Genomic DNA, 11576 nt, shown 5'->3' with positions numbered 1-11576 from the left:
TTCCCTTCAGACATGGTGGATGGGTGTGAGGGCGTGTTTCTCAAATGTTATGTCATTTAGACAACCAGCAATTGTTTAGAGGTTGTAGTATGTAAGTTAAAAGAGAGAGAGAGAACCCAGTGGTGGGGCTGGGGGAGGGTGCTACCAGCAGCTGCTGAAGCTTCATGTTTTTGTAATGTGGTAAAATTAGTAGAACTATGTTTTAGTCTTCCCAACTTCTGTGCAGATTAGTAATAAGGGTGTACAGTAACATGGCTAACATAATCACAGTACTGGCAACCCACTTTCATGAGAGCTTCAGCTGTTCAAATATGCAGGGTAAGCAAAATCCCAAGGAACCAGACCCCATGATGTCTCTCTTGGTTGTCTGTTATTGTCCTTACTTTCTAAGCGGACACTGAGACACAGCAGGTAAATGCTAGTGGAATTGAAATACAGCTCAAGCCACCAGACTGTGTGCCTTTTAGTGATAGCACATTATCTGTAATGATCACATTAAGGAAATAATTTAGCCTTTAAGATTTCCTGGTTGTTGTTGCATTTTGAAAAAACATTTGAATATTCACCGTAAGAAAGAGCTTAACCAAAAATAGGCTTTTAAAGCACTGAAGGCAAGTTTCAGACCCTTTATAGAAGCTCTTACCTTGTTAAAATGTGCTTCCTTAATACACTGTGCACTTGCCCTGCTCAGCCTTTTGTTCCCATGATTACACACACCCTCCTTCCCCTTCTCCCTCCCCCCATGCCAGGTCCTTTTCTGTGTTCCCACTAGGCACGCTCTGTCCGCTGGCTGAATGGAGACGGGTGCGTGTGCTGCTCTGCCCTGGCAAACATTTGTGCTCTGCGGTCGGGCAGAGGGAGGTGGTTTGAAAGGCTTTTCTTTTTTGTACACAAAGGCCATTTTTTCTTTACCCCTTTTGCAGTTTGTTCTCTGCTGGTCCATGGCACTGCTGCAGCTTTGGACTGTGATAGATACTTCGGGGATGTATTTGTAGGCCAGTCCTGTAACTGAACAAGTCTACTAGTTTATATTGGTGTCCTGTCCTGTTTTTGTTCTGCTGGTGGAACTGTCTCCCTCATGAGTCAGGTCTGTGTCTTCAATTTGAATGCTGACAAAAACAAAGAGCATTTCATTATTGTTCCTAGTTATGTAGAAGTGATTCCTGCTACGGTACCTTTTGGATACCTCCTCAGCTTTTGTCCTGTGGAAGGAAACAGGGTGAGATTTTTGTCTTATGTGCACTTTACTTATTGGATTAAGGATAAAATTTAAGCTTTCCTAATAGACTGGGTAGCCCTAGCGATGAATCAATAAGTGGGGTTAAAATCCCATGAGGTAATTTATTTTTTCTAATCCTGTTTAGAAGTAACTATTGAAATAAGTGGATTTACCGGTGGACGTAAAAGGAAAACCCAAATCTAGAAAGTCTTGTTGTACATTTACCTTTTGAGTTCCTGAACTCTGAGGATAAGGTAATGAAATTTATGAGCCAGAGAAAAGATGAAAGTAGGTAGTTGGAGATACCACCCTTTAAAAATGTTAGATTTCCAGAAGGAGTTGGAATTCCTGTATCCCTTGGATTAATTTGTCCCTGGCTTTGTGTCTCCTGTTTCCCTATGTGACTGTGTTGCTTCTGAGGTATATACACCAAGTAGCGGTTCTGATGTTTGTTTGTTTCATAAAACAATGCTCCATCACTGTGGTTTTGGGTTTTTGTTGTTTTGTTTTTTAAGTAATAATGAAATAGTAAAGCTGTACCAAATTACTTGGGAACAGGGAAATATGGTCACTTGCTGGAGAGGCAGATGGATTTGTGTGTCTTGTCAGGGAGTTCTCCCAGTGCAGCTATGGAGGCGGGTGAGCCTTGTTGTGAAGCTTAAGATCCCCTCCTTGGTATTATGTCAAGTGATGGCTCCGTCTCTTGCAGCACAAGATGTGAAGATAATATTCAGCCTACTGCATAAGCACTATTTTAATTGCAGAAAACGTAGCTTCCAAAATGCCAGGTGGAGCTGGATCTGTGGGGATTCCTGTGCAGATACGAAGAACTGAAGAGAGTAATGCTGGGCCAGGTGTCTGCCTTTCATGAGGATGTTCCCTGTGTCACATCTGGTGCCAGCATAACTGCTATCCCTAAATGATAAGGAAGCTTTGCAGTCAGGGGAGGGCTGAGCTGTCAGATGAGCCGGGGATCGGGAATTATCATGACAGCTTGATGGCACGTGAAGGCTGCTGTGAAGTGCAGCGTGGTTCTGACGAGCAGTGGCTCAATTAGGTTCTCCCGGACACAGCCTGTCACGCTGGGCGAGCGGGGCCCGCGTCGCGCTGTGCATCAGGTATGAGGAAGTGTTCTGGTCCATCAAACGGAAAATGACAAAATCATTTGTAATCTCTCATTACTAATCCCTGTGGCTTTTACGTCTACGCCTCCCTTGTGGCATTATTCAACAGCTGATCGCTTTCTTTTCTTGTCAGCTGCTTACAAACGTGGGTACTGTTAATGTTTTTAGGAGTTAACTGGAATCCTTCACTTAGAACTTCACAGGAAAGAAAAATATGTCAGATCTTAAATCTGGTGATTAATGACTAAGTAGCCTTTACTAAGTATTGGCACCTGATTGCAGCTTACTGCAAATGGATGCAGCCAAAGTTCATTATAGAATTTCTTCTTCGGTATGAGGTGGTTTCTCCCAGTAAATAATCAGCTTGAGAAGATGGTGCAGAAGGCATGTAACTGGGCACACCGTTTTTTCCTCCAAATTATTTAGAAATTGAGAGTGACTCTATTTAACTCATACGTATGCAAAAAAAGGGCAGCAGTAGGAGTGATACATCCCCATCCAGTATCTCTTGATAGGATGTTACTTACCTACAGTGCAAGCTCTGTCTTTTCTGCACACATTTGAAGTTTGCTGGGGGTAAACAGTTATTCATCTGTTCCCTCACAGGATTCACAGCACGTCAACTCCATTCTGTCTGCAGGGCAGTGCAAACACCAGGTGACCTTCCTTGTGATCTCACCTAAACCTGTGTCTGTATCACATAGCTGTTTTTTTTCTTCTTGGTGCTGTTCTGAACATGTCCTCTTGGCTTTCTGAGCCACCTCGAGGACGCGGGGCTCAGGGTCTCAGTTTGCCTGGTCAGGGCACAGAACTCTTGGTGAATATGCAGTACAGGTTTGTGTTTCAAATGTCTGAAACCTAGATCCAGGTGGTCTTCCAGTCATACCCTCTCTTCTCCCACATACATTCATTTTATATGAAAATATTTAGTATATTAAAGAAGTACTTGACTGTCTTTTCTGTGCATATGCTGCATAGTAGGGAAGGTTTCCTGAAAGTTTTCTTACAAGTGGATTCCCATGTGGTGCCTGTTAGTCACAGCTAATTACAGAGGCTGGTGAATGAAGAATATATTGAATCTGTGGTTCCTTTCCTCCTCCTCTCCCAGTGCTTCAGAAGAAAATAAAATAAAAAACCTGCAGACAAATCCAGGTTTTTCTGTGACTGCAGTCTCCAAAGAGCTCCAGAGAGATCACAGATGTGGTTTCACATTTCAGGTTTAACTATGGTGTAATAACTACAGTATTATCTGCAGGAGAAATGCAAGTGGGGAAAGAATCATTAATTGACAGTGAAAAGTTCAACCTATGCACTGTGTGTTTGTTTTTTTAAGCAGCTGGATGTTTAGTCAAACCATATTTTAACTTTTAACTGCAGCCCTGAAGGTTACGATAATCCTGATACGTTAAAACCTATGAGCTTTATAGGAAAGAAAATTTAGGTGTTTCAGAAAGGTCAGTCATAGAAAAGCAGAAGCAATTGTGATTTAGTTAAAGCGAAGACACATGCTTCAGTTTTAATTCAGTTGCATGCAAACCTCCTGTGAGGTATGCTGACCTTACTTTCCACCATATGAACTTTTTTAAGTGTTTCAGTGGGGTGCAGAGCAAGCCAGCAGTGAGAGGTGACGTTTCATTGTTGTGCACGTGAGGAACCCACGGCTCACATAACATGTTTAACTAACATCTAATTTTCCCATCTTTTGTTACCATTCATCCAACGTTCAGGAAGTCTCCTAGGTTGAACAAGTTCCTGTGTGTGTGTAATGTAAGTGTTAGTTCAGTAGGACTACCTGGAATATGCTTATTATTTGTTAGTAATGCACCAGTGACCTTCCTGCTCCTATATTAGCAGTGCCTGCTGTTTTCCCATACTGCTGATTGTCAGGAATTCAGGCCATATGTATAACTGAATATGATCTTCATTGGTCAAGTTATTGTCTCTGGAAAACAAAATACTTTAATTACAAAAAACAAAGATTAGAGATGTAATCTCAGCAGGGAGGTTCCTTTTAAATGCATATTTGAGGCTGAATACTGCCTAATTTAGAGAGTGCAAGAAGGCAGATTACATAATTAAATTATGTAGGACTCTCAGTAGGACTCCAGCTCTCTCTTTTTAATAGACATGCTTTTCTTTAAGGTTGTTTTGGGGTTGGTTTCCCCCCCCTTCTTTATTTTTTGTTTTTTTTAGAACTGCAGTGCACAGAAGCCTACAGAAGTAGCTCGAACTCTCAGAAAGATTCCTCCACATGGCTAGGGCTAGGACAGGAGTATCCTACCTAGAAAGTAAAGCAATCCCATATAAATCTGATGCCTGAGCTCTAGGAAACACATACATGAATGAAAACCCTTAAAATTAGTACTAACAGCCGTATAGAAGTTGTTAGTAACAGCTGTAAATATTATAGTATATTTTCAGAGCAATAACTCTGTGTACCTACCTGATAAAGAAAAGATTTATTATGATATACATGCATCAAAATTATTTTGTTTGGTTGTTACGTATTGAAAAAGGACTCCCACAAGGTCTGCTGCCTTTCATTACTGCTTGCCTGGGTTGGTGGATAAACCAATGTCTCACAATAATGTTGTGCTATGGTGGTGGAGACTGAGGATCTTCTTTTTCCTTAAGAAATGCTAAATGAATTTTACATTATTTACATTATTTACTTGAAAAAGTCACTGTGAGGCTAAACTTTGTGTGATCAAGACCTCTAGGAGGCTCAGGAGCTCAAAGCCAAGTTATGTGCCAATGTTCTGATATTAAATTCAAACATATAGATTCATGTAAGTATGTATTTGAACCAGTTTGGTTTAGAGGCATCCCCTGCAAAAAGGCAGCCTGCAAATAATCTCTGAAGCACAGGAACTGCATGAATTCAGAAAAATTGGAGAAGGGAAGAGATTTTTATTTTATACTGATGCCGTTCATCTTATTTTCCCCCAAAGGACACCATGGTTTAATGGATGGGGCTTTAACCTACCCAGAGGTCAGTCTTTGCTAGACAAGTGGAACCTTATTCCTGAGGGAATTGATATACTAATGACACATGGACCTCCCCTTGGTAAGTGAAACAGAAGCTGTGTGTGATTTTTTGCATGAGAATTTTCCTTTCAAAATAAGCTAAATTAACAGTGCTGTAAGCTATACTGTAATTGCAGCCTAACTCAAAACTGTGAATAAAAAAGCTTTTTTGGGAAGAAGTGTAAAGTGATGATTAGGCTTAGCAAATCTGTTTAGCTTCCAGGTGTTTTCTTAATAAAAACTAGATTTTTTGTTAAAGTCAAGCTAGGGTAGACAAAATACCTGAGTCCGTAGCCATCGTAGCCATTACAGTTTGATATTTTATTTAAGAACAGTATTCAGCTGACAAACCATTTCCAATCCCATATAATTATTCAGAGACTGCCTAAAATTTTTTAAACGTTTTTCCACTTTAGTGATGTGTTTCTTTAAGGTTTTAGCATATGCAGTCAAGAGTTCAGGAGTATGTAGTCACATATTCTCCTTGATAACGTCCTTGTAATCTTGGAATATGTACCAGTGGTTTAAAAGTTATTAATTGGCTTATAGCAAATTTGTGAAGGAATAAAAATTTATGTTCTCACATAATTGTTCCTTACTTGAACTAATCATAGGTGAGCAGAAGTCTTAAGAATGCATAATTTGTATTTTCATTAAGTAGGTGAAGTTTTTAATTTAGTTCAAATATTGCTTGCCTTCTATATATGAGTAATTCACTGATCCTCATTTTAATTCTGAGTACTAAACTAATTTCTGATGTTTTCAAAAAGACACATTTAGATGATCATTCAGCAGAGGCAGGAGTACTCAGTTTGGCATATCTGAAGTCATTAAAACCATTTGAAAATTCCCACTATTTTTTCCCTGTCCTGTACCCCACATGGTAGTATTGCATATTATTTACTGCTTTTCTTTAAGACAGATGTGGCAACCAGTTTGGGACCATATTTTAAATATTTTATTTGGTTTGGCAACGACTGGGTATCTGCCTTTTATAAATAAGGCAGGATAAGAAATTGCATCAGCTTCTTCTTCATTACCATGATTGTTAGGAGATGGTGATTTTGTCTTGAAATCCAGGGAGTCAGATCATCACAGGACGTCAGTGACTTTTGAGATAGTAGTGAATATAAAAAAAAGAAACACCTTCCCATAACTGCATGAGAAAACAACATTTAAGTGCTACCAGACTGGCTCAGTGACCATGAAGTCAGGAATTAGTGCATGCTGATGTTTTGTGTCACAACTAAAAGAGTCAACAATTTAAGCAGAGCTGAAGGGAAACAAACAAACAAAAGAACCAAAAGTTTTTGACCAGTAATTTACTTACTGTTCCTTTTATAGCCTGGTTACTCTTTTAATACTACTTAGAGAATGTTGTAAGATGATCTGCAAATTCTCTTTAATCTTACCAGAGCTACCAGCATGCTGTGTTGATGAAACAGTGATGCACCATCCACTGTGAGTGGAGAGCACCGGATATTGAAAATCACCGCTTTGAATAGCACTCTTTTAATCTGTTTATTTTCCCAAAGATGCAAAAATCCCCACAAGTGTGGTTATCATGTTTCCTGGGTGCTATTTTAAATGGGCTGATAATCCATCTGCTCTGAATTGGGTTCATATAGAAATACTGTCGTGCTGCAGACACTAATGAGTGCTTTAATTGAGTAAGCGCACTTAAATTTCGGTTTTGATGGAGATAATGAAGTTCAGTTTCAAAAGGTTGGCACTGTATTTTAACTAGAGGCAGAGATTAGGTGCTAGAACTGTGCCTCCAAAGAGGGAGTCTAGGTTTTAGCCTGTCTGAGAATATTGACAAAATGCTGCTTTTTACATTAAATAAATATTAAGGGAGGTAGAGCCATAACTAGACTCTTTGTTCTCTCCAAAATTCACTGAGTTTCACGTCATGACATGTTTTTACTACTTGGGATAAACTTGGCATGGGGTGTAACTACTTCAAACTCAGTAGAACGGTGCTGCAGTTGCATGTGGGTTCTCATGTCCCTTTTACTCCTCATTCATCTTGTCCTTGTCAGTTCTAGTCCATGCTTCAGTCTAGTTTTGTATGTTTTTCCATGTTATCCAGAGGACTGAGTGGCAATGTGGTCAATTAGCACTAGCTTGTTGGAAGTGATTTTGCTGCATTGCTTGGTGGTGGTAGCTCAAAAGTTAACTGACATTTGCAAACCATAGTCCTCTGAAAGTTGTGGGAGACTGGATTTTAAATCTTTGGGGTGTCAGAGGTCTTGTAGATCAGCTGATCTTCCCTGGGGTATTTAATTTCTGGAGTAACCACCCAGCTGCCTTGGGAAGCTGGCTGCTGTAAGAAAAATCTGCAGCAATGCCAGGAATAAATGTCTCAGGGTTTCAAGGTGGAAGATGAGTTTAAACCTATGGTTTCAAAAACCAAATCACATCCAGAAAAATATTAATGCAAATGGAGGAAGGAAATCTTAAGGAAGACAAAGTGACAGTGAAACATTTCTTAAAAGCCATTGTGTGCTTTAATGGAGAGGTTATGACTACAAATAATGTAATAAACCTTCTGTGAATTATGACTTCCTGAAAGACTACGTGAAACCTTATCTGAATAGAGAAAATTAATACTATTGATTACATTTTGCCTTCAGGTTTTCGAGACTGGGTTCCAAAGGAGCTGCAGAGGGTGGGTTGTGTGGAACTGTTGAACACGGTGCAGAGGCGAGTAAGACCCAAACTCCATGTCTTTGGTGGGATTCATGAAGGTAAGGAGCAGCACTACTCCCCTCTTCCATCTCAGGCTGATTTTGAAGAAGCATATTTTGGTGGTGTATTGCAAAGGATGGATAATGGCATATTGGACTGAAGTAGGGAGGGAACTGAGGGGTGATTGTGTGCACAGGACTTTGTAAATTTATTCCAGAATTAAAACAGACTATTTCAGGAATGTGTGCTACATTTAGCCACCTACATGTGTCACTGTGCAAGGGTTGTTCTATACAGGTTACTTGAAATTAATTCAAATTCTGACATATTTGGCTTAGAGGTACAGATGAAATTCCCCAGCCTTCCAAGCCAAAATGAAAATGATCCCCATTATTCCAAGCACAGGAGCCAAGAAGGGTGCTAGAAAAAAAATCGAAGACAACTTACTGCCTTAGCTCTCCTCCCTCTGTGTTTAAGAAAAGCAGAAAGGAGGGCATCTTGAGTCAGATGTCAGAAGAGATTGGCAGATCTCACTTTGCATAGATTTCTAAAACCATCGTGTAATACGTTTTGTACTATGTATGTTACCTTCCAGCATGTTTTAGAAGAGAGACTTCCCTACTGACAGTACCAGATCAGGCAGTGTGAAGCTTCAGAAACAAGATGTTCAGTTTGTGGCTGTGGAATAGACTTGAGAGATTAAATCCATTTTGGAGATACTTAAATATTTAATACAATTTTGTAGCTTTCATGTGGCTGAGAGACAAAAACTAGGAGTTCAGCCTGAGAGAGTGTAAGACTTTGTGACCCTAGAACTCAAAATTACACATTAAATGCTTTATATTGTCCCCCCTGGAGGTTTCTCCATTGACTCTAATTAGGTTCTCCATAGGCTTAAAGATTTGGAGGACTTCATAAAAGAAAAATAAAAAAGGAGAGCTTTTTTAAGTGATGTTGTTGGCTTTTCTGAAGCCCTTGTGACTTCATACAATGAGTTTTATGTCTGGTATCTGTAAATAAAGAGTTTATAATGGAAATACTAACATGACCTTAAATATAGTGGCACAGATAACAGTCCTTTGAAGAAAAGACAGGGTATTTTGTATAAATATTAATCCTTGGATATTAAGAGTAAGGGAATACAGCAGAATTTCCAGCTAAATAATGTAAATTTTCAACAGCGTTTTAGGCACCACTGGCTGATGAAACTTCTAATTGTAATAGGGTTATGCAATAGTAAGGAAGGTATTTTAATTTGCAAGATCATTATAATACAGAAAGCACTGAGGAACCCTGTGCAGCACCGTACATGTAAATCTCATAGGAAATGTGGTTGGACATATTAAAAGTGAATGTTAAAATATATTTTTACATAGACATTTACAAAAAAGTTTAAATCCTCTTTAGTACTTAGGCAGAAGATACAAGAACAGTTTGTTTCAGTGCTGTAAGAAATGGCCAAGTGTTAAGAGCCTTATTTTACAGTACAATTAATTCTCATCCAACTCCAGCTGAGATGAATATGCACCACACTCCATTAAATCAACAGAGTCTATACACACATTTTGGTTATGCAGGGTTGTTTTTCCTGGTTGATAAGCAAGAAAAACCACGAAGGAGGTTTTTCCCACCATGAGATGACTTAAATCAAAATTGCCAGTCTAAATAAATAAAGTAATACAGGCGGACAGGGCAGCAATTCTGAAGTGATTATTCTTTCTGATAGACACTGTGGGTAGCTGTGTTTATCTTAGCTTTCAGACTGTGATGATCTGTGCAGTATCATAATGGTTTAAAAGAAAAACATTTTCCCCCTGTGGGTTAGCAATGGGAAGTTCTCTTCCTCCATGAAACTCTGATGTTGATTTTTTTTTTATTATTATTATTATTTTTAAAAGTGCATTTGGTGCGAAACTCTTCCTAGATTTTTTTTCTAGCTTCTTTGTTAGCTTTCTGTGGATGTCAGCTGAAAACAATGGCAAAGCTTTCTCTCACCTTTTGCAGTGGTGGAACTGGAGCCCTGATCTCCTTATCCTTGAGAGAATGTCTGTAAGAGGAGCCTCTGCCTTCTCAGTATCGCTGTGCTTTTGTTATCATTCATTTTCTCAGGTCATGTTTGCTGAATGAAGGCTCAGGTGTGACTCAATTGATGGGTTGCTATAGTTTGCTTCCCTTGCCCAAAAGTAGTGGAGTGCACAACCCTCTGTTATGTCCTGTTCTCATGTGGCAAGTGGCAGAGAAGAGAGGCCAGCAGAGAAACAGAATTGCTGCTGCTTCCTCAGACATACTCTGAACACAAGCATTGCTGGCCAGACGGTTAGAAGGTTGAGAGCAGTCTTCAGCATCCTGAAACTGATGCCATAGTGTCACTGAGGAGTCAAGTCCTTGGCATGCTGAAAAACCTGTAATTAGTATTTGCTTCTTCCTGCTTTTTTATTTGGGAATGAGTTACCAAGATCCCTTTGGAATAAAAAACAGTCATCTATTTAACCTTCACCTCAATTTTCTCTTTAAGCTGGAGGTCACCCATTGACCTCCGCTGCTTTATTGTGTTGATAGCAGGAGATTCCTTTCCTCAGTCATTATTTTCATCGTTAGATACATATAAAATAAATGTGTGTATATTTTTAACTTTAAGAAGTTTCTGAGGTTCCCTAAGCTGGCATGCATGGTAGTCCTATGAGGACCTGGATGAAAGGCACTAGCGTGGGGACAGCTTGCTGGATTCAGTTCATTGCTCAGAGAGGGGGTTTTGTTGATGAAACCAGAGCTACTTCTAAACTTTTTTCTCTTGATTGATCTCTTTCTTACAAGAAACATTACAGGCACGCAAGCTACAACTCACTAATTAAGTAATTAGAAGAAGTACATGTGTGGTTTTGTCTCTGTTTCTGCCATATCCAATTGCGACAGAGGATTTTCCTTGGGGGAAAAAACGTTGGTATATAAAACAAAAGCACCAGTTCTTACTTCAAATACAGTACATTGTCTTATTTTTATTTTTTTTTCCAATCAAGCCTTTGTGGCAGCTTTCAAGAGCTTGTAGCATTTTGAAGGGATTAATTTAATTTTATTCCAAAGCATTGATCCCACAACAGGCTTTCAGTGCAGCTGCCCACGGGCAGTATCGTTTGTTTATATTACAGTAAGTGTGACACATTCTCCCTACAGGTTATGGCATTATGACAGACGGTTACACAACCTACATCAATGCTTCAACGTGTACAGTCAGCTTTCAACCAACCAACCCTCCAATTATATTTGACCTTCCAACCCCTCAAGGATCATGAAGCACTACTTGGAACTGGGGAAGGTCTATAAACTGCCATTTTCTAATTGTAAAACATTCTGTTACATGTTTATTTCAAAACTTTGGGGAGGGGTGAGAATTTGGGGGAGCAATGGGGTTTTTGGTTTGGGGTGGGGTTTGGGTTTTGGTTGGGTTTTTTTTTTTGTAAATTGCTGGTACAAAAGAAACAAAAAAAGTTAGAGGTTGTGCTTTTTGGAAATGCAGC

The 11576-nt window shown here is 39.4% G+C and overlaps 1 protein-coding gene across 1 annotated transcript in view; it reads left to right on the top strand.

Moving 5' to 3' along the window:
- MPPED2 (metallophosphoesterase domain containing 2) overlaps window positions 1–11351 on the top strand; it is a 99153-nt gene extending 87802 nt beyond the window's left edge. The window contains exons 4-6 of the mRNA XM_010004248.1: window positions 5295–5410; window positions 8007–8120; window positions 11233–11351. Of these exons, the coding sequence (XP_010002550.1) occupies window positions 5295–5410; window positions 8007–8120; window positions 11233–11351 (349 nt within the window). The remainder of the gene's footprint in view (window positions 1–5294; window positions 5411–8006; window positions 8121–11232) is intronic.
- The last annotated feature ends 225 nt before the right edge of the window (window positions 11352–11576 follow it).

This window comes from Chaetura pelagica, unplaced genomic scaffold, assembly GCF_000747805.2.
Source record: "Chaetura pelagica isolate M959 unplaced genomic scaffold, ChaPel_1.0 scaffold119, whole genome shotgun sequence".
Lineage (NCBI taxonomy): Eukaryota > Metazoa > Chordata > Aves > Apodiformes > Apodidae > Chaetura > Chaetura pelagica.
The sequence above is the reverse complement of the archived record's forward strand: the minus strand, read 5'-3'. Positions and strand labels throughout refer to the sequence as shown.